This window comes from Onychostoma macrolepis, chromosome 03 (genome assembly GCF_012432095.1).
Source record: "Onychostoma macrolepis isolate SWU-2019 chromosome 03, ASM1243209v1, whole genome shotgun sequence".
NCBI classification, from domain to species: domain Eukaryota; kingdom Metazoa; phylum Chordata; class Actinopteri; order Cypriniformes; family Cyprinidae; genus Onychostoma; species Onychostoma macrolepis.
Window position 1 is genome coordinate 8,866,113 of NC_081157.1, and position 19,237 is coordinate 8,885,349.

General features: G+C 39.2%; 1 protein-coding gene across 4 annotated transcripts in view; it reads right to left on the reverse strand.

Annotated features, from left to right (window-relative positions):
• Positions 1-14,181, reverse strand: part of LOC131537583 (matrix metalloproteinase-18-like) — a 32,333-nt gene extending 18,152 nt beyond the window's left edge. For 2 of the 4 annotated variants that reach the window (XM_058771148.1, XM_058771147.1), the window contains exons 1-2: positions 13,235-14,181; positions 13,073-13,155 (exon numbers count right to left, since the gene is read on the reverse strand). In XM_058771148.1, coding sequence (XP_058627131.1) covers positions 13,073-13,116 — 44 coding nt within the window. In that variant the 5' untranslated portion in view covers positions 13,117-13,155; positions 13,235-14,181. Of the gene's footprint in view, positions 1-13,072; positions 13,156-13,234 lie in introns of those variants that run through there. The other 2 variants (XM_058771150.1, XM_058771149.1) reach the window with 2 other exon arrangements.
• Positions 14,182-19,237: the final 5,056 nt, after the last annotated feature.

Genomic DNA, 19,237 nt, shown 5'->3' on the forward strand with positions numbered 1-19,237 from the left:
TTGCCCGTTTTGTAGTGATGTAAAAATGAAGCTTTGCGAAGCACCAAGGCTTCCCCTCAACTGTATCGTAAAAAGGTTCATTACTCGAAGCTTTTCAAAACGATGCACACTAACGACATCTTGTGGTCAAAAGGTGGAAATAGCTGCCTTTGCGTCCCAGACGACCAAGCCATTTTTGGATTGTTTCAGATAATAAATCAGTTTGTGCTATGAAAATAAAACAAAGAAAGTATTAACGCTATATAAATAAATTTGTGGAAAAAATAGGCAAGAATATATGATATGCATAAATGATCAAAATAAAAGAAGATTATCAGAATGGTCAGCTGAAGTGATTGTGAAGCGGGAATTAATACAAAATGAACATGCACAAAACTACACATGCATATATTTATTCGTATATTGATTCATTCTTATCGAAGAAGTGAGTGACACTTCAAACTGCGCAAGTGGTTCGCATTATTTGAAACAGAATACGAAGCAGTCGTGGTTGTGTGCGAAAACGAAGCTTCGGACATCACAGATCACGTGGTTTTGGCAAAATGAATCAAGCTCCGGTACAGTGCTTCACTGCCAGATGCTTCGTTTTTTTTGATACAGGCTTCGAAGCCTCGGTGTCGAACGTCACATCACTACCGTTTTGTGGCAAACACATGAGCAGCTTAACACTGTCCGGCTGTCGAGATGCCCCCTGTGTTTCCGTCTGGTCCGCGTCCTTTAGAAACTCCAAACACCGACCACACGTACAGCAAAACCGCCTTAAGCTGCTCATGTGTTTGCCACAAAACAGGCAAAACATCCCTCGGCCGCAGTCCATGTTCGGTCACCATAAACTTTATTTACAGCATTTACTCCACAACCACAACACGAATTTACCGCGCTCACCAACAACACCACCTTTCACGCGTCACTTCCGTGTGCGGTACATTCCTTTCCGTGAAGAATCTGTCATTGTAAATTTGTTTCGGGACTGGTAAAAGTGTTTTGCGTCTTGTTAATTTGTTTTCTAAAATGTAAATTTGTTTCGTCCTTGGTAAAAGTGTTTTTCCCATGTAATTGTGTTTTATGATATGTAAAAATGTTTTCCAAAATGTAAATTTGTCTCGAGCTTCGTAAAAGTGTTTCACACTTTGTAATGTTGTTTTGCACTTCCCGGCCACCGTAGTATAGCCCTTATTACACTATGCATCATTTCAAAGTGGCTTTACAGAAACACTGTCATTTCTAAAACTGTCTGTGGGTCAGACGTGGAGGATTTCAAGGAGTTTTCATATGCAGACTGTGATTAATAAACACTTAGATCATGCTGGTTTGTCTTTCTACAGGGGAGCTGCTTTAAAAACACATTTATAGCAGATGCTAGATGCTGATTTCTTGTAATAACCTCTTCAAATTAAAACAAAAAAGTCCTTTTTCTGTGAGATTTTCAGGCTGAAATCTGTCAGGTTTGATTGATCAAGTGTCCCGGACCTGACAGGAGGTCATGCCATGCTTGAAATATCCACATAATACTTTACGGTAAGCATTTTATGTAAAGCAGTGAAAATGATTTATTTTCAGCATCACAGCTAACAGGTAGCAGGTTAAACAAAACCCTGAACAGAAGCCTTATTGAAAGCGAGTTATTAACGGAAGCCATGAATGACAAATGCCAAACAAACACTCATAACATTTGTTCGTAAGCTTCCGCGTTTATGACACATTTTTACAAGGAATTAATGACAACAAGCCCTCGAGTTATAGACAATTAGCGTGAACAGAGCACGGAGCAATTAGCAGCCCATAGTGCAGCGCTGTCAGTGTTACGAGGTGAGTGACAGAAAACAGCATGCAATGCTGAGGGCAGGTGCAGTCAGGGGTCAGACGCTCCAGCAGCCCTCTGACAGTCATGCGACACAGCAAATCTAACGCCACAAAAACAGATTACGAGTTCAGTTGCATGGGTGTGATATGAATGACCATGTTTATAGTAATGCTGAACTCTTATAGCACACTGGACCATCACACGTTTAGGTCAAATATGCTAAAATGCATGTGGGAAAATCTTGTTCATTCTTAATTATTAGCTGAACAATTGATGTTATGTTAAATTTGTTAGCTAGCATATATAAAGTATTACATGTGACCTTAAATGACCTCAGACTTGGACCTCTGTCTCTAAATGACCTTTAGTTTCATTACTGCTTTACTGGAATAGTCGGCGAGTGGAAATGCAAACCATTCTTAGGCCAGAGCATTATCATTTTTCTGAGCAAGAAATTATTAGAGGTAATGACGCAGAATAGCTGAACTGTATAGCTATTTGGGGGAAGAACAGGAAATATTTAACTCTCATAAAGATGTCGGTTTTGGTTTTTGAATGGTACCATGTTGTAGAACATATTTCAGATGCACAGACCATCAGATTTTGACTGAAATCTGAACTGTTGCAATGTGTTGAAGCAGTTTCAGACTATAATTCACATGATCAACTTAACATCACTTTTAGTATGGAAGCCCGTTTCTTTGAATACAAAGATGAAAAAAAAGGTCATTGTGACTTTTTTTCTCAGAATTGCGTGATATAAATTCACAATTGTGAGAAGTCAGAATTGCAAGATAAAAACAAACAAAACAAAAAAAATCTGAGGAAACATTCACAATTGCGAGACATAAACTCGAAAAAAGTCAAAATTGTAAGTTTATATCTCACAATTCTAAGAAAAAAAGTCAGAATTGCGAGATGTAAACTCGCGATTGCGAGAAAAATGTGAGAATTGTGAGATAAAAAGTTGCAATTACTTTTTAACATTTTTTTATTCAATGGTGGAAACGGGCTTCTATACTTTTAACGCCATTCTACATGCCCTGTATACTGTATATATATATATATATATATATATATTAGAGGTGTCCCCGAATAGTAGACGATTTGATGCTTCGATTCGAGGAGCCTGATTCGACTCCCAATCTCACAGTCGAATATTCGCGGGGTGTTATGATCATACCATTTTGGGCAGGGGTGCTCAGTGTCTGATTTCACATCGAACTACCGGTTTTCTCCCAATAAGTTAATATACAGCCTATTATGATAATGCTGTAAATAAGAATCTTAAAAGAAAGAAGCTTTAAATAAATATTAAGGTGTGTGAATAAATTCAATTTCCCCTATAGATTAAAGTTTCTCTTTCTAATCCGTCACCGACAGAGGAGCATGGCGGCAGGGATTTAAATCTTTAACAAAACTCAAATTGACACAGGCAGAGTGGAAGACTTCATTTTTTTTTCGATCAGGTAGGGTACAACAAGTGATTTCAAAACGTTTCAGTCAGTTTATTTATATGTGTATATTATTTATCTCGTATAAGATGCATTTGGTTGAGTTACAGTAAAGCGCTTCATTGTAGTACTATACGGTTATCTCTTATCTTATCTCTTCAGTGCGCGGTGCGAGCAGAACAACAATGCAGAATATAACTATGACTGGCACTGTCATATACATAGCATTATAATGAGAACACTATTATAATAAAACGCTGTGATTTTTTTAGTGTTTAGTTGTGTTTCTGCATGTTATTGCGTGAAGAACGCGTCCACAAAAGGAGTTTATTCAGAGCCGCGCAGACGCGTTCATGTTCATTCGGGGCATTTTGTGCAGATAGCATATAAGTTGTAATATTAACGTTATGTTATATAAATAACGAAGCGTATTCTATGTGAGATAAATGAGTTAAATCCCATTGATTAAAAACTGTCTATCATATGCTTCATTCATCTTCAGCGCGCGCAGCTCAAAACAGAAAAGCAGAACGTTATAATGCATATACATAGCATTATAATGAGAGCACTATTGTAAAAAATATTTTATGACTGTCGAATGTCTGACTTGACTCTTGGTAATGTATTTTGCCCCGCCCCCAAATATATGATTCGACTATCAGTCGACTATCGGCATGATTCGAAAATTCCGATTCGACTATGAAAATCCTTAGTCGGCGACACCACTAATATATATATATATTAGGGGTATATATATTATATATTTGTTAACGTGCTGCGTTAACGTGAGACTCTTATCGGGCGATAAAAAAAATATCGCCGTTAATCTATTCTCAAAGTTGGGTTGGGAGCTGGGTCTATACTACAAGCTATGATGACTTTCACCTTGATATTTTAGCGCGGATGTATACCTAGCCGAATTGCACTATAGGGGGCGAGAACGAGTCTTCGAACCTGTGTGTATGCGTGCTAACATGGATGCAGCTATGAAGCCGCCGGGTTTGCTTCAGGGGAAATTTATTTTTAAGAAGCTTCCCAATGGAAATCGGCAAGTCATTTCTGTTTCTACGTTACATGGTCGCGCTCTCTGTATCGCTTGCACAGCGGAGTTCCGCCCCGGTTCGCACACACACACACACACACACACACACACAAACAAACAAACGTAAGCGCACACACAAGTGAGCACACTACCACTCCTATTTGTAAATATTAAGCCGCAAAACGTCTATTTAAATATGACTTCTGTGTGTCTCTGTGTTAATGTATGGCGCAGGCGCACGGGTTTGTTCACTACTCATACAGAAGACCGCGTGACGCTTGCGGTGATATTAACATCTGTCGTCTCACTAAATGAGGACATAAATACATGAACAACATCTCCAGAACTGCTCTGAGAGTCACTTCATGAGCATTCGAGCGTTTCATTTGAGAAAAACTATCCTCACGGCAACCCGTCAAAATAAAAGTTCGGTTTCACTTGAAGACACTGGGCAGAACGTAATAGGCTACTACTACTAAAACTATTAAAACCTTATCTTTAAGGAATATTCATACAATGGCTTCAATGTTATTATCAATATTAAATTCTTGATGACTGCTAGTTGTTTACTACTAGTAGTGAACTTATTCTGATCTACTTGGCAGAATTCAAATGAGCCATTTTAATCTAGATTAATTCCAAGATTACAGTGAGATTAATCTAGATTAAAAAATTAATCTATGCCTACCACTAATATATATATATATATATATATATATATATATATATATACATAATCTTTATATCTTTATAATCTTTATCACTGCTTTCATGCAGTCCTTTGAAAGGTAATTATGTCTAATTTCAAAACAAATTTAATAAAACTGTTAAACATTTTCTAAAAATTTAAATCTCATAAAAAAGTGGTATCTTCTTCTCCAGCTTACTAGTTAGAACTAAAGTGTGTACATATATGTGTATGTATATATATATATATATATATATATATATATATATAGTACAATGCAGCTTTTATAACCTGGTTGGGTATCCATGACTGTACTGAGCATATAAGAGAGGTTGAACTAGTACAGCATTTTATATATATATATACATATGTGTGTGACCCTGGACCACAAAACCAGTCTTAAGTCGCTGGGGTATATTTGTAGCAATAGCCAAAAATACATTGTATGGGTCAAAATTATAAATTTTTCGTTTATGCCAAAAATCATTAGGATATTAAGTAAAGATCATGTTCCATGAAGATATTTTGTAAATTTCTTACCGTAAATGTATAAAAACGTAATTTTTGATTAGTAATATGCATTGCTAAGAACTTCATTTGGACAACTTTAAAGGCGATTTTCTCAATATTTAGATTTTTTTGCACCCTCAGATTGCAGATTTTCAAATAGTTGTATCTCGGCCAAATATTGTCCGATCCTAATAAACCATACATCAACGGAAAGCTTATTTATTCAGCTTTCAGATGATGTATAAATCTTACTTTCGAGAAATTGACACTTAAGACTGGTTTTGTGGTCCAGGGTCACACATACACACACACACACACACACACACACACAGTATATATATTTATATATATATTACAATGCAGCTTTTATAACCTGGTTGGGTATCTATGACTGTACTCAGTATATAAGAGAGGTTGAACTAATACAGCATGAATTTGTGTGTGTGTGTGTGTGTGTTCACTGTGGTATTTTATAGGGTAAGAGTGTAAGCATTACACCGGTATGGGTCTCAGCCCTTCCCAATGAATATTCAGAGTCAAGGCATTAAAAACAGCCTGACCAGACAGATCTGGACAGCTCATAAAGCTCTCAGACAGGACAGAGGTGGACCGAGGCCATCTTTCCACCAGAGCTCATCTAATAACCCTGCAGTAACACTAGTAGGTCACAGCAGCACGATCGTACGGGCAAATACAGTACCTGACTACAGACTGCCTGCCACACACATCTCTTACACACTCTTAGTTTTCTTAGTTCCTTCAAATAAGTCTAAATAAAGGTCATGACAATTTTTACTGTTATTCACTATAATATGTACCACTGGAGATCCATGGCCTCTCAATGAAGATGGGACAAACAGATCACTAGTGCCGCGCTGTTTTGGTTGAAGTACTGGCTTATTTCTTGAAGGCATGGTCCATAAGTTTGTGTACACTCCTGCTCTAACGCGAAAATCTAATTTGTTGAGAGCAAAGTTGCTCCAGGACTCATATAGATGTTGATCATGAAAAATGTAAATGTGAATGAATGTTGACCACAGTCACATTTGTTAAAGAGGTGCCAAGATGGTCCACTGAGGTAATCACACCTACTTTTCTTGAGTGACAGGATGTGCTAATATCACAGCACTGATATGAAAAGTTCTCATTCATTCACGTGGGTGTCCTGCAGAAAGCTGTCCCTGCATCTAAAGCTCTTAGGTTCCTCTGAATCAGGCCTTTTGTTTATTTTGCTGATCTGGATCTTCAGCTCCAGAGCTTGGGCCCTCATGCTGTTGCCATAGGAACACACTCCTGGCCGCCCATGGACAAGTGTTTGCTTTGGCAGTGAATCAGAAGTTGAGGGCGGTGGAGTTAGAGAGCCGGCGTGGGAGGAGGGATGTGATAGGGAATGTCTTGAGACATGGGCCGTTAAAAAAAGTGCAAAACAAGAAAAAGTGTTCAGAGACTTCCTGGGAGCTGGGGGAAGATCTCAAGGGCTTTCTGTCATGTTTACTGACCCTTAAACACTGATCTTTTGCTAGCTATTTCTATTATAAGCACTTTCCAACACATTACCTGTGCTGTTACTTTGAAAAGAAAGAAACACTGTTTTGCTGAGATCTGCATGGAAACTAGCATAACTTTGCTATCCCTGACAAGTCAAACTCGTTACAGGTCAACTGAAACCAAACCAACTATCACACACTCAAACACCACTCCCTTCGGAAAAACCTCTGGGATGGTTTTGCAGATATTAATAGTGTTTGCGTCTGGCCTGGAGTCTGGCAGCCCGTAGAAGCATTTAGTAAAAAGACTCTCAAATTATACCATGGCAATTTGCCATCTCCCTCTAGCACCAGTCCAAATTTGCTTGGATGTCTATGCATATGATCTGAATTTGTATTTATTGTTTTGTCACTTTAGACAAAGGGAAATGTACAGTAATTCTATTTGCATGAACTTCATGTTCGTTAATTTTTATATCATTCGCCAGTGTCAAATTACTGAAATCAGAACTCAAGGTCATTGCACACTGAGTCTGAAATTTTCATCCGAATTTTTCACACTTTAAAAAATAAATACAACCTCCCGCTGTGTCAATCACGTTTACACACTGCCTCCAAAACTTTCATCCATCGTAAAAAAAAAATTTGGATCAGGTTCAATTTTCTGCGTTTTCGCATCTGTAACAAGCATTTTGATAGGAAAGGATGACGAATACGAAAAAACCCCTAAAAAAACGCATACGTAAATTTCAGACTCAGTGTGCAAGGACCTTTACTCTGGCCTTGAGGAATGAAAGGTTTTGACCAGATCTGTGAAGGTCTACATGGCTGCAGCACTGAAAGTCCTGACACATGAAGCACAGAGAGGAACTGAAGTTCTTCAAGCTTGCTGGGCTTCAAGTCTAAAACGCAACAGTCTGGCCTGACACTACTTACAATTTATTGTGACACTGTATTTAGAATAAATTACATTTTAAAATCCTTGTAATCGGACTACAGTTAAAGTTTTTTATTGATTACTTGATTACACAATATTATTCACACAACAGCAATAAATTATTAATAATTTATTGATTCTCCCTAAATATTTTTTTTCCCTTTCTAAAATGCCTACATAACATGAAGGTAAACAAAATATTTTATTTTTTAGTAAAGTTATTTTTAAATTATTTATTTAAATTTTAAATTTTTTATGACTTAATTAATTATTAGCTTTTCATTAAACTTACAAGCAATTCCTTCACAAACCCCAGTTTGGGAAACCTTGACAATATTATCCTATTTAAATAAATGTGATAAACAAGTTACGTTAAAAGTAATCGAATACTGTGATTATATTACCTCAATTGTGTAATGTAATGGATTACGTTACTAACTACAATTTATGTCATGTAATTTGGAATCAGTAACGCACTACAATTTGTAAGTAATCTACCCAGCACTGTAAACAGATGTGTGATTTCTGCTCCTCCCCCCAAAAAAATAGATCTGCATCACATCCATCCATCTATCCATTCCCCAAACTGCTCATCCTCTGTAAGTCACAGTCAATCACAGGGCTCACACACATTCACATGTACAATCACACCTACAGACAACTCAATATCTCCAATTCAATGTTTTTGGATTGTGGGCGAAGCCAGAGCACCCAGAGGAAACCCAAACACATGCAAACTCCACACAGAAAGTCCTCCTTTCGGGACCTTCTTGCTGTGAGGAAACCCACTGATCTACCGTGCCACCCCTAATCTTTTTCGCATGTGAGGGAAAAATAAAACCACATTTGGGCGACATGTATGTAGACTTGTAGCATTTCTCTTTTAATTCTAGACAGCTGCTTGTCTTGAGAAAAAAATCTTCTCTCTGGCCATTTGAATTTGGTGCATTACTCCAGACGCGTTACTGCAGATATGTTGACACCTCTGCTGATGGGATCCTAGCAGGCACCCCTCTTCCTCTCCAATAATGAATATCCTTTGAGTTGTCTCCATGGACATGGATCACTGTTACTTCCATGGTCTCAAATCACATCTTAATGGTGTCTACCGCCATGTATCTTACAATATTTGGGAGCCAGCTGATGGAAAACATCCTCTTTGGTCTCTTGACATTTGTGTGCTGTTGCAGAAATGTTTCAACGGCAGGGCAAAACAGGGGCCCAGCAATTCTGCATCCCAGATGATCAACAGATGATTCCTCCTGCTGTTGACCTCTGCTTCCTGTAGAGCAACAGAACGGATATCAAAACCACACACATGCCGCATGGCAGTTGCCTGTCTGGAAACCAACCCTTGAGGCCAGAACCTTATTTGGAGACTTCCTCTACTTTCAGGTGGCCTCAGGAGGTCAGAGGCGACACCCTGCTGAGGTGGCATTTCCAGAAAGAGCTGGGATGAGATTATGCAACAACTGATGCACCTTCTGACCATTAAAGGAAACACAAAATAACTGAATGTGATTTTAAAGGAATGCAGAAGTAGGCATGAGCATCAAAATGCAACCATGTGACGACTGGGAGGAAGTGAGTGTCCAAGCCCAAAAAAGAGAGAGAAGCCAGATGTGAATGGGAAATGCTTGGAGGATGCTGCAATGTAGAGTGGGAGCTATACAAACAAATAAAACACTGTGTTCCGCGATAATGATATTAGTCAGTCAGAGTCAACAAAGACTTCCTAAGGTGACAGTCTAGACAAGTTACATTCACACATAACTCCTGACCTCCCAAGCTTGGCATTAAATATGGTATTGACACAATCCAAATGCTCATATAGCATCCGTATGGATTTCCCTTAGGTTACCAAGAGGTGTCCTCATTTGGGACTTTGCATTCTGTGGAAGCGGATCTCTGGAATATGACGGCGCCTTTGCCACATGTGTTCTCTTAGAGCGAGGCTCAATGAATTAAACATGACGCCTTAATAAAACAAGCTAGGCCACATCCACTGGGTTATCTAGCCTAACTTGGGCTCTTTTCCTGAGTGGGATGCTGTATCATGTTCCTGGAGGCCCTGTTTCCTCATCTCCACCCTCATCTTCGTCTAGACCCATTCCATCCTACATCCATCCCCGAGGGACTGGAGTCCAGATGTGTTTTGCAGCATCTCACGCTTTTCTGATCTCCCTCTCTTGAGGAACCTGATTGTCTGTTGAGGTTGTGTTTCTGTCTTGTCCTTCAATCCAACAAACATGAAAGACCAGAACGCCTTATGTTTTTAGGAATGAGAGAAGAATAATGGGGCTGATGAAATGACAGCCGTAACTGCGCAGTGCTTTCTGCATGTTTGGATAAGGCAGCAGGGTCTTTGTTTTGACCTCTATGTTGCGCCTGAGAGGCAGGTCACCGGGGAAGATGAGTTCCTGTGGCTTTTTAGTGAAATGGCAGTTGGGATGGTATGTCTCATAGCTCTCCTGGGTCCATGTGGATTTGTGTGGGCTCCTGGCCAAGATAAGGTTCGTTGGTGAATGTTTTACAAACATATGCAACAGACAGTAAAACCAGCTACAGCAGGACTGGTAACTATGGTGGAAAGTAAGTTAGAGACCCCAAAAAGAAGTTTAGTTTGAATGCACCAATGAATATTGAATATCTTGTAATATCAAGGCATGTGGATATGCAAGTATAATCAATGCTGACTCAGTGATCTTTCATGTCCATTATGGAGCTCTTATTAGTTTTCTCATCATTCTGAGTTTTTGAAAGCTCTCTATTTCATGAGACCGAGCCCACCGTTTCCAGAAAGCAGCTGAGGCCTGTCATCACGGGCCCCTATAAAGTGAGGTTAGCCACACGTGAGGCTGATTACCAGGGATTTCTTGAGTTGTGAGTGAAAAGGAATCATACCCAGGGTGCTTTTTAGGGGTAATTTCACTTTAGATGACCTATACTATTTCAAATGCCCTAAATGCTTAAATCTATATCCTTATGTGTGCTACAAAGAAGCTCTGACTCAGCTTCACTGGACAGGCTAATGTAAAATGTTAATACTTCAGTGAAGCCTGGAACTAGACGCAAGCTGGGTTCCCAGAAGACAGCTCAGCTTGCAGGAACAATCACAGAGGTCTGCTGAGCTTTTGTGTTGAATGAAGTTTCCATATCATGTAAAGCATGCAACAAATACAAGGATTGCAGGATGTAATTAATAGTATTCATGTCAAGTTATACGCTGCATTGATTTTGGCAAGTAGGACCTCTGTGGAGACATTTAGTCTCACTATAGAGACTTTACTGTGTTCTAGTTTCACTGTGTCTCAGACATGCTGAGATTCTCAAATCGTCATCATTAAAATAATCTTAATTGCAGTGATACACGTAACCAAAAAGTAATTAGGCTTGTCTATAAACCAAATTGTCATAATTAATTAATTAACACAAGAGCTCACGTTATGTCAAGAATTTCTCTAAAACTGCTTTTAAGCAATCTGTATTGTGAAAAGTGTTATACAAATAAAATTGACTTGAATTTAGATAAAATATGCACTTTCAAAGTCACTTTTAGTAGTGAATTATTATTAGACATATTTTGTGTAAAAGTGTAAAACCTGTAACCTTTGCTCTCACTTGAAATGTGTCTCCACATTAAGTCCTTGAATTTGAGGGTATTTGACCTGGAAAGTACTTGAAAAGTCCTTGAATTTGAAGTTAACCAAGGTGTGGGAACCCTGTAAATATTTTATTACAGTATATCTTTTCATGTGACAAAATGTCCAAATTGGGCCCAAAGTGTCAATATTTTTTGTGTGCACCATTATTTTCCAGCACTGCCTTAACCCTCTTGGGCATGGAGTTCACCAGAGCTTCACAGGTTGCCACTGGAGTCCTCTTCCAGCTGGTGGATGTTAGAGACCTTGCGCTCCTCCACCTTCCGGTTGAGGATGCCCCACAGATGCTCAATAGGGTTTAGGTCTGGAGACGTGCTTGGCCAGTCCATCACCTTTACCCTCAGCTTCTTTAGCAAGGCAGTGGTCGTCTTGGAGGTGTGTTTGGGGTCATTATCATGTTGGAATACTGCCCTGCGGCCCAGTCTCCGAAGGGAGGGGATCATGTTCTGCTTCAGTATGTCACAGTACATGTTGGCATTCATGGTTCCCTCAATGAACTGTAGCCATGACACTCCCACCACCATGCTTGACTGTAGGCAAGACACACTTGTCTTTGTACTCCTCACCTGGTTGCCGCCCCATGCGCTTGACACCATCTGAACTAAATAAGTTTATCTTGGTCTCATCAGACCACAGGACATGGTTCCAGTAATCCATGTCCTTAGTCTGCTTGTCTTCAGCAAACTGTTTGCGGGCTTTCTTGTGCATCATCTTTAGAAGAGGCTTCCTTCTGGGACGACAGCCATGCAGACCAATTTGATGCAGTGTGCGGCGTATGATCTGAGCATTGACAGGCTGACCCCCCACCCCTTCAACCTCTGCAGCAATGCTGGCAGCACTCATACGTCTATTTCCCAAACACAACCTCTGGATATGACGCTGAGCACGTGCACTCTACTACTTTGGTCGACCATGGCGAGGCCTGTTCTGAGTGGAACCTGTCCTGTTAAACTGCTGTATGGTCTTGGCCACCGTGCTGCAGCTCAGTTTCAGGGTCTTGGCAGTCTTCCTATAGCCTATGCCATCTTTATGTAGAGCAACAATTACTTTTTTCAGATCCTCAGAGAGTTCTTTGCCATGAGGTAGCTTGTTGAACTTCCAGTGACCAGTATGAGAAAGTGATTTAACAAATTTAACACACCTGCTCCCCATTCACACCTGAGACCTTGTAACACTAACGAGTCACATGACACCGGGGAGAGAAAATGGCTAATTGGGACCAATTTGGACATTTTCACTTAGGGGTGTACTCACTTTTGTGGCCAGCGGTTTAGACATTAATAGCTATGTGTTGAGTTATTTTGAGGGGACAGCAAATTTACACTGTTATACAAGCTGTACACTCACTACTTTACATTGTAGCAAAGTGTCATTTCTTCAGTGTTGTCACATGAAAAGATATAATAAAATATTTACAAAAATGTGAGGGGTATACTCACTTCTGTGAGATACCGTAAATTTCATGTTAAAAGCATTACATTTGTTTACCTGTTAAATGTCTGCAGAGACATTAGCATCTCAAAGGACTGCATCCAGCCACAATGACACTCATTCAGTCAGAGTATCCAAATCTGAAAAGATAAAGAGAGATCAAAATAAAGAACGACAACAAATAGAGGCATTTTGTCCAGTCAATGGACACCCACGTACCTTCCGGCCTCCTGAGATGAAGAAGAGACAGACAGCGCTGTTTTTCTTTCATAGTGCCTTTTGAAGCCATCATTCCATCAGTGAATGTACCAGAAGTCAACAATCAGAGATTTCCTGTACTGTTTCACTGTGGTCTGTTGCTAGATAACAGTGCCTGCGCTCAGAAAAAGACCCTGGCAAACATCAGACTGTTTTCAGCACCCTGGAGTTTGTCTGTTTCTGTTAGATCAAGCACTTCCACCCTTGGGCTCTTTATCTTATTCAGAGGGGAAAAGGGACTCTAGTGCTTCTTTGAGCTCCTGTGCCACTTGTACCAGATTGGTTTTCCCAGTGAGGTCTGTAATACCTGGAGAAAGCTATCCATTAGCCTTCCCATTCATTAGCAATGGTAGCTGCTGGGCTGGCACATGCAGCTGTGGTAGTACACAACCTGCATTCTGTCATATGTGACCCTGGAGCACAAAACCAGTCATAAGTAGCACGGGTATATTTGTAGCATTGTGTGGGTCAAAATTATCCATTTTTCTTTTATGCCAAAAATCATTAGGATATTAAGTAAAGATCATGTTCCATGAAGATATTTTGTAAATTTCCTACCGTAAATATATAAAAACTTAATTTTTGATTAGTAATATGCATTGCTAAGAACTTCATTTGGACAACTTTAAAGGTGATTTTTGTCAATATTTATTTATTTTTATTTATTTTACCGATGGTATTCATGGTAATTACATTGCTGTCTATAGGAGGGTCAGAGAGCTCTCAGAACTCAACAAAAATATCTTTATTTGTGTTCCGAAGATGAACGGAGGTCGAACGGGTTTAGAACGACATGAGGGTGAATAAGTACTGACAGAATTTTAATTTTTGGCTGAATTATCCCTTTAAAATTCAATTAAAATTCAAATGTTTGTTTTTTAAATATAAAATTAGAATATTTTTCAATTGTATACACCTTTTCTTTCTATGCTTGTCTTCATCTATATGCCACTGTTTGAGCCCATATCATGGTAAATGTGGGTCAGGTGACAACATTAAATTAACAAGGTATGTTCAATTACCCAAATGTTTTTTACAATAATTAGAATGTTTGATGACTACATGACTACATTGATTATTTGGGTTCCATCTGGATTGAAACCTCTAGAAATAATATTACAGACGAATTATGAGAATACAATTATGTGAAAAGGCCCAATCATTTTCTAATCACTTCTCGCCAAGCTTGGTTTCTTTATTTGCATAATTCTGGAGTGTGAAACCAAACTGAACAGGTTTTTGCTTCCTTACAGGCAGATATTTGACCTTCATGGAAATAAGAAATAGCCACCACGTTGATACACCCTGGAGTGAGTCCTGTCATAACAAATTACCGGTCCGCACCTTTGAATCAGGCTTTTAGGAGAATTCTACATGTCAATCACGTCATGTGGTTGGATGTTTGTATAATTAAGTCCTACTCCGGTGGCCTGGTCACGCTCTAACAATGGCCGAGACCCGACAGGCTCCAAAACACACAAACTCAAGTGGAGGAATGTGTCTCCTGTCACCGAGGGCTTCCTCCAGAACAGCAGTGTGGACTGTGAGGAGCTGTGCTGTTTCATTACTCTCAGTTTACGCTTCCTCTCTGCCTCCTCGCCCCTCTCCCAGATTAATAAGCTTACTTTTTCAGTCAAAATAAGAATATGAACCTCTGTTTTCTTTGCTCTAATTAGTCTGTAATTAATATTGTCAGTGCAGCACGAGGCCTCACGTCAGGCTGGGAGATGTGAAGAGACAGGCTGTGTGGAATGAAATGTTGGGAAGCTCAAACACAGATTGAGAGCCTGAAGGAGGGTTTAGAAATCGAGTCACTAAACACAAACAAAATAAGATTGCAGTTTTGCAGTGGCGCAGTGAAGAATTCCAGAAAAGAGAACAGAAAGAACAGTGTCAGTCAAAAGTTAAAGGCACAGATCTACCAAAAATGAATCATTTACTCACCTTTACATCAGTTCAAACCCATAAGACTTTCCTCTTCTGTGGAAGATATAGAGTTATTGAATGTTCACACATCTGACACCACTGTGACATGATTATAGCAAAAAGTTACAAAAGCATTGAACAGATACATATGCAGTCTTTAAAAACATTTCAAAACATTATATTTCACGTAAATGTTGGCCGAATATCTTTTTCAGCACATACAAATGACTGTTGCAACTGTTTTGAGGTAGAGTGACAACTTTAATAAGCTTTAATTTACATAATTTAACCCAAACTACCACAAAGTTAAGAACTGTATGGGTAATTTGCATTCTCATTCAGGAGGGCATATGATTGCACAGATATCTGTGCAGTGCTGGATGAGTCAGCAGTGGTTTTGATCAGTTTTTCCAGTGGTCTGCATTGAGACTGACTTTCCAGCAAACAACTTCAATCTTAAATATAGAGGCAAAACATAACTGGCAGATTGTGTGCAGACATGTACCTATTAGCTTTTGCCATGTAGAATTTTGTGACTGTACTTAATAATCGTTATTCACAAAAGCGATTTTAATAAGATTTTTTGGTCACACTTTATATTAGGTGGCCTTTACTACTATGTACTTACATCAAAAAATAAGTACAATGTACTTATTGTGTTCATACTGTATTGCAAAACACTTTTGCTGCTATTGAGGTGGGATACGGGTGAGGTTAGGGACAGGTTTGGTGGTATGGGTAGGTTTAAGGGTAGGTTAAGGTGTAAGGGATGGGTCAACAGTGTAATTATAAATGTAATTACAGAAATTAATTACAGATGTAATTACATATAGGTATTTTTACAAATATAAGTACAATGTAAAAACATGTATGTACACAATAAGTGCATTGTATCAAATTATGTAAGTACATAGTAGTTAAGGCCACCTAATATAAAGTGGGACCGATTTTTTTTTAAATAAGTAAGGGTAGTGATGTCCTCTAATGTTAAAAACATTTAAAAGATACAAGTTACGAACACATCTTTATTAAATTGACAGAATCAGTTCATGTCTTATTTTTGACTTGCTCACAGTAAAACGAATTTAGCGAAGAGTAATCTGATTCCTAGAGGATATTTCCACAATAAATGACTTAAATGTCAAAGGCATAAATACTTCAGTTTTGACCTGTGAAAGAGGGAGGTGGTGTTCTGTTGCCACCTCGTAGCCTAATTTCCAGACACGCAAACCCAAAGTGCTCTGTGGAGAGCACATGAAATGACACTTTGTCCTGTGCTGTGTGGCCACACGGAGAAGAAGAAACCCTGTCACTCCAGAGGTGTCTGTGTTACGGCAGCTACCGCTGGTGCTGGTGATCTCAGTGTTTTCAAGTCACTAATGTGCTTCACACAGGCTTTCACAGGTCTGACGGCCTGACATTAACACACTATTAAAAATAACGGTTCGCACAATACTGCGAGCTGATTAAAGAATCAGTGCATGCAAACAATAACAAGCAGCAGTCTTTCCCAAAGGTTGTTTTTAAAGCAGTCAACATTTCAAGTGCATTAAACTGTCAGTGCTGATGGTGGCCCTGGACATCTGCTGGTGTAAATCCCTCTTAAAGGCAGCGAGTCTGGGGTTATGTTTGCCGTTTACTTGTTTATCAGCCCCAGTGAACCACCACCTCTGCAGGTCACCGCTCGTAGCCTGAAGGCCTCTTAACACCTAGTTTTTCCCCATTATAACCGTGTCTGCCAATGGCCTAATTATTGCAAGAAAATCAAGCAGCCACTATAATGGCCTGTAGTTTGTTTATTTGAAATGATGAATGTTTTTTTTATTCTGTGCCTCAGGGTCAACAGGAATATTGTTCTCAAGAAATGACGCAAGTTACAATGTTTACTCACATGTTTGTGCTGTTGAAGATGCAATTACTACTCTCTTCGATTACCAGAACCAGAATTAAGTTGTGTATGCAGTGAATTCAGGTTTGTTTATGCATTATTTCATTCATGGATTTCTGTACTGGTACCTAATGTTGTAGTCATGACATGCCAGGGACAGGTCTGTTCCACTTTTACTTCATAAACTGTGAATTTACTTCATAAACTGAGTGGTTTTTAATATTTCGATTATGTAATACCATTTTATAAAAGCAATAAGGTGCTCTGGGCTGTAAGTCGTGTCTAACAACGCTTTAATTAATTAAAAATGGGGGTTTTAGTACATTGAAACAATGGCAGGATATCATGGCGAGGGGCCACATCTGCGAATGTCCATGTGAGCAAACGGATCAGTTATTCCCCCAGGCTGACTGTAATCGTTCTGTGTGGATAACAATTCATCTGTTTTCCACTATGACCTTTATCCATGAAATGTGTCCAGTTTTGGGATGGACAGCACGAGCCTGGAGCAGCCATTCTTCTCAATCATGTACAAGTCGTCTGTGCTGAATTTCCAGTCAGAAGACCTTAGCTCTTTGCCAATCTAAATGGTTAGTCTGCATGCACTGAACATGCAGCTGGTTTTGCTCCAAACAGGTTCTGGGCCGCAGTCCAGCTCAGGGTTGAGGAATAAGGAAATGATGTGCATGAATGCCAGCTCCATATACCCATGCCTCGTTGTCTGATTGGCCGTGGTGAGACGCGTGGCCAAGCTAAACAGTCACCCTTTTGCGTCTTTTATGCAGTTCCATCATGAACGATATGAAGTCTTGCATTATTGTATCTGTGCCACCAGTCATCTTATTGATATGTCATCTAAACTGTGAATATTTTACAAACAGAACTCACTGTTTATGTATCATGATATATCACTCATAGCATTCATAGAAAAAAAATATTCATTCACTGTGTTATCGCCCACTACTAGCTGGAAGAAAATGAATTTGATGTTTTCAAGCTTATTTGCAAAATGCAGCATAACTGATCTACTCCTGTAATTGATTTAAAAATGAAACTGAACCAATTTATGGGCGTAGAGGCGGGACTTCTTGTAACTTATGTGTTGACAGGATTACTGTGCGTGGGCCACTGAAAGATTGGGTGTGTTCAGTTGAGAACACTTGTGACCCCTGTAAAAGCTGCACTGGCTACTAGTAGGCTTTTCCTGTCAGAATATGTTAAGCAAAATTAATCTCCAGGGTGCGGGACGAAAACCCCCTGTTCAGCCTCCAGGGTCAAGCAATGAATTCATTTGCTGCTATTGCTCTGGACTGGTGTCCATTATATAAAGCACTAATGAATAAAAGGTCCCTTGGAGCAAATGAAGTGAAAAACATACACCGTTTAAAATGATACATACACTGAAACAAGACCTAATTGTTCTGCTTTCCTTTAAATGAATCATTTTCCAGTTGTGCTTTCTTGGAGTTGAAGCATGACTAACTATCTCAACTACCAATTATTCCTGCATTCTAGCATCAGATATTCTTTGTTATTTTAAGCTTGCTAAAAGGCACATCTGACAACAAGATCTATGCAGGAGGTGTGCAGTAAATTAAATCTTGCCCTGTGATCCCAGTGTGGACATGGGATCAGGCATTTCTAGGGTTGTTGGGCCGTCAAACTTACATTTCAAAGTGAGAGACTATTTAATGCAATCTAGGCCTTAAGGTTTCTTGAGAAGCTCTGTAGTGTGTGGTTCACCCATTGCTAATGGTCAAACCTGCAACCTTTGAAAAAGAAAAAACAGGGGTTACACTTTATATTAGGTGGCCTTAACTACTATGTACTTACATTAAAAAATAAGTACAATGTACTTATTGTGTTCATACTGTATTGCAAAACACTTCTGCTGCTATTGAGGTGTGATACGGGTAAGGTTAGGGACAGGTTTGGTGGTATGGGTAGGTTTAAGGGCGGGTTTAGGTGTAAGGGATGGGTTGACAGTGTAATTATAAATGTAATTACAGAAATTAATTACAGATGTATGTATGTATAGGTATTTTTTAAAAATATAAGTACAATGTAAAAACATGTATGTACACAATAAGTGCATTGTATCAAATGATTAATTTAAATGTAAGTACATAGTAGTTAAGGCCACCTAATAT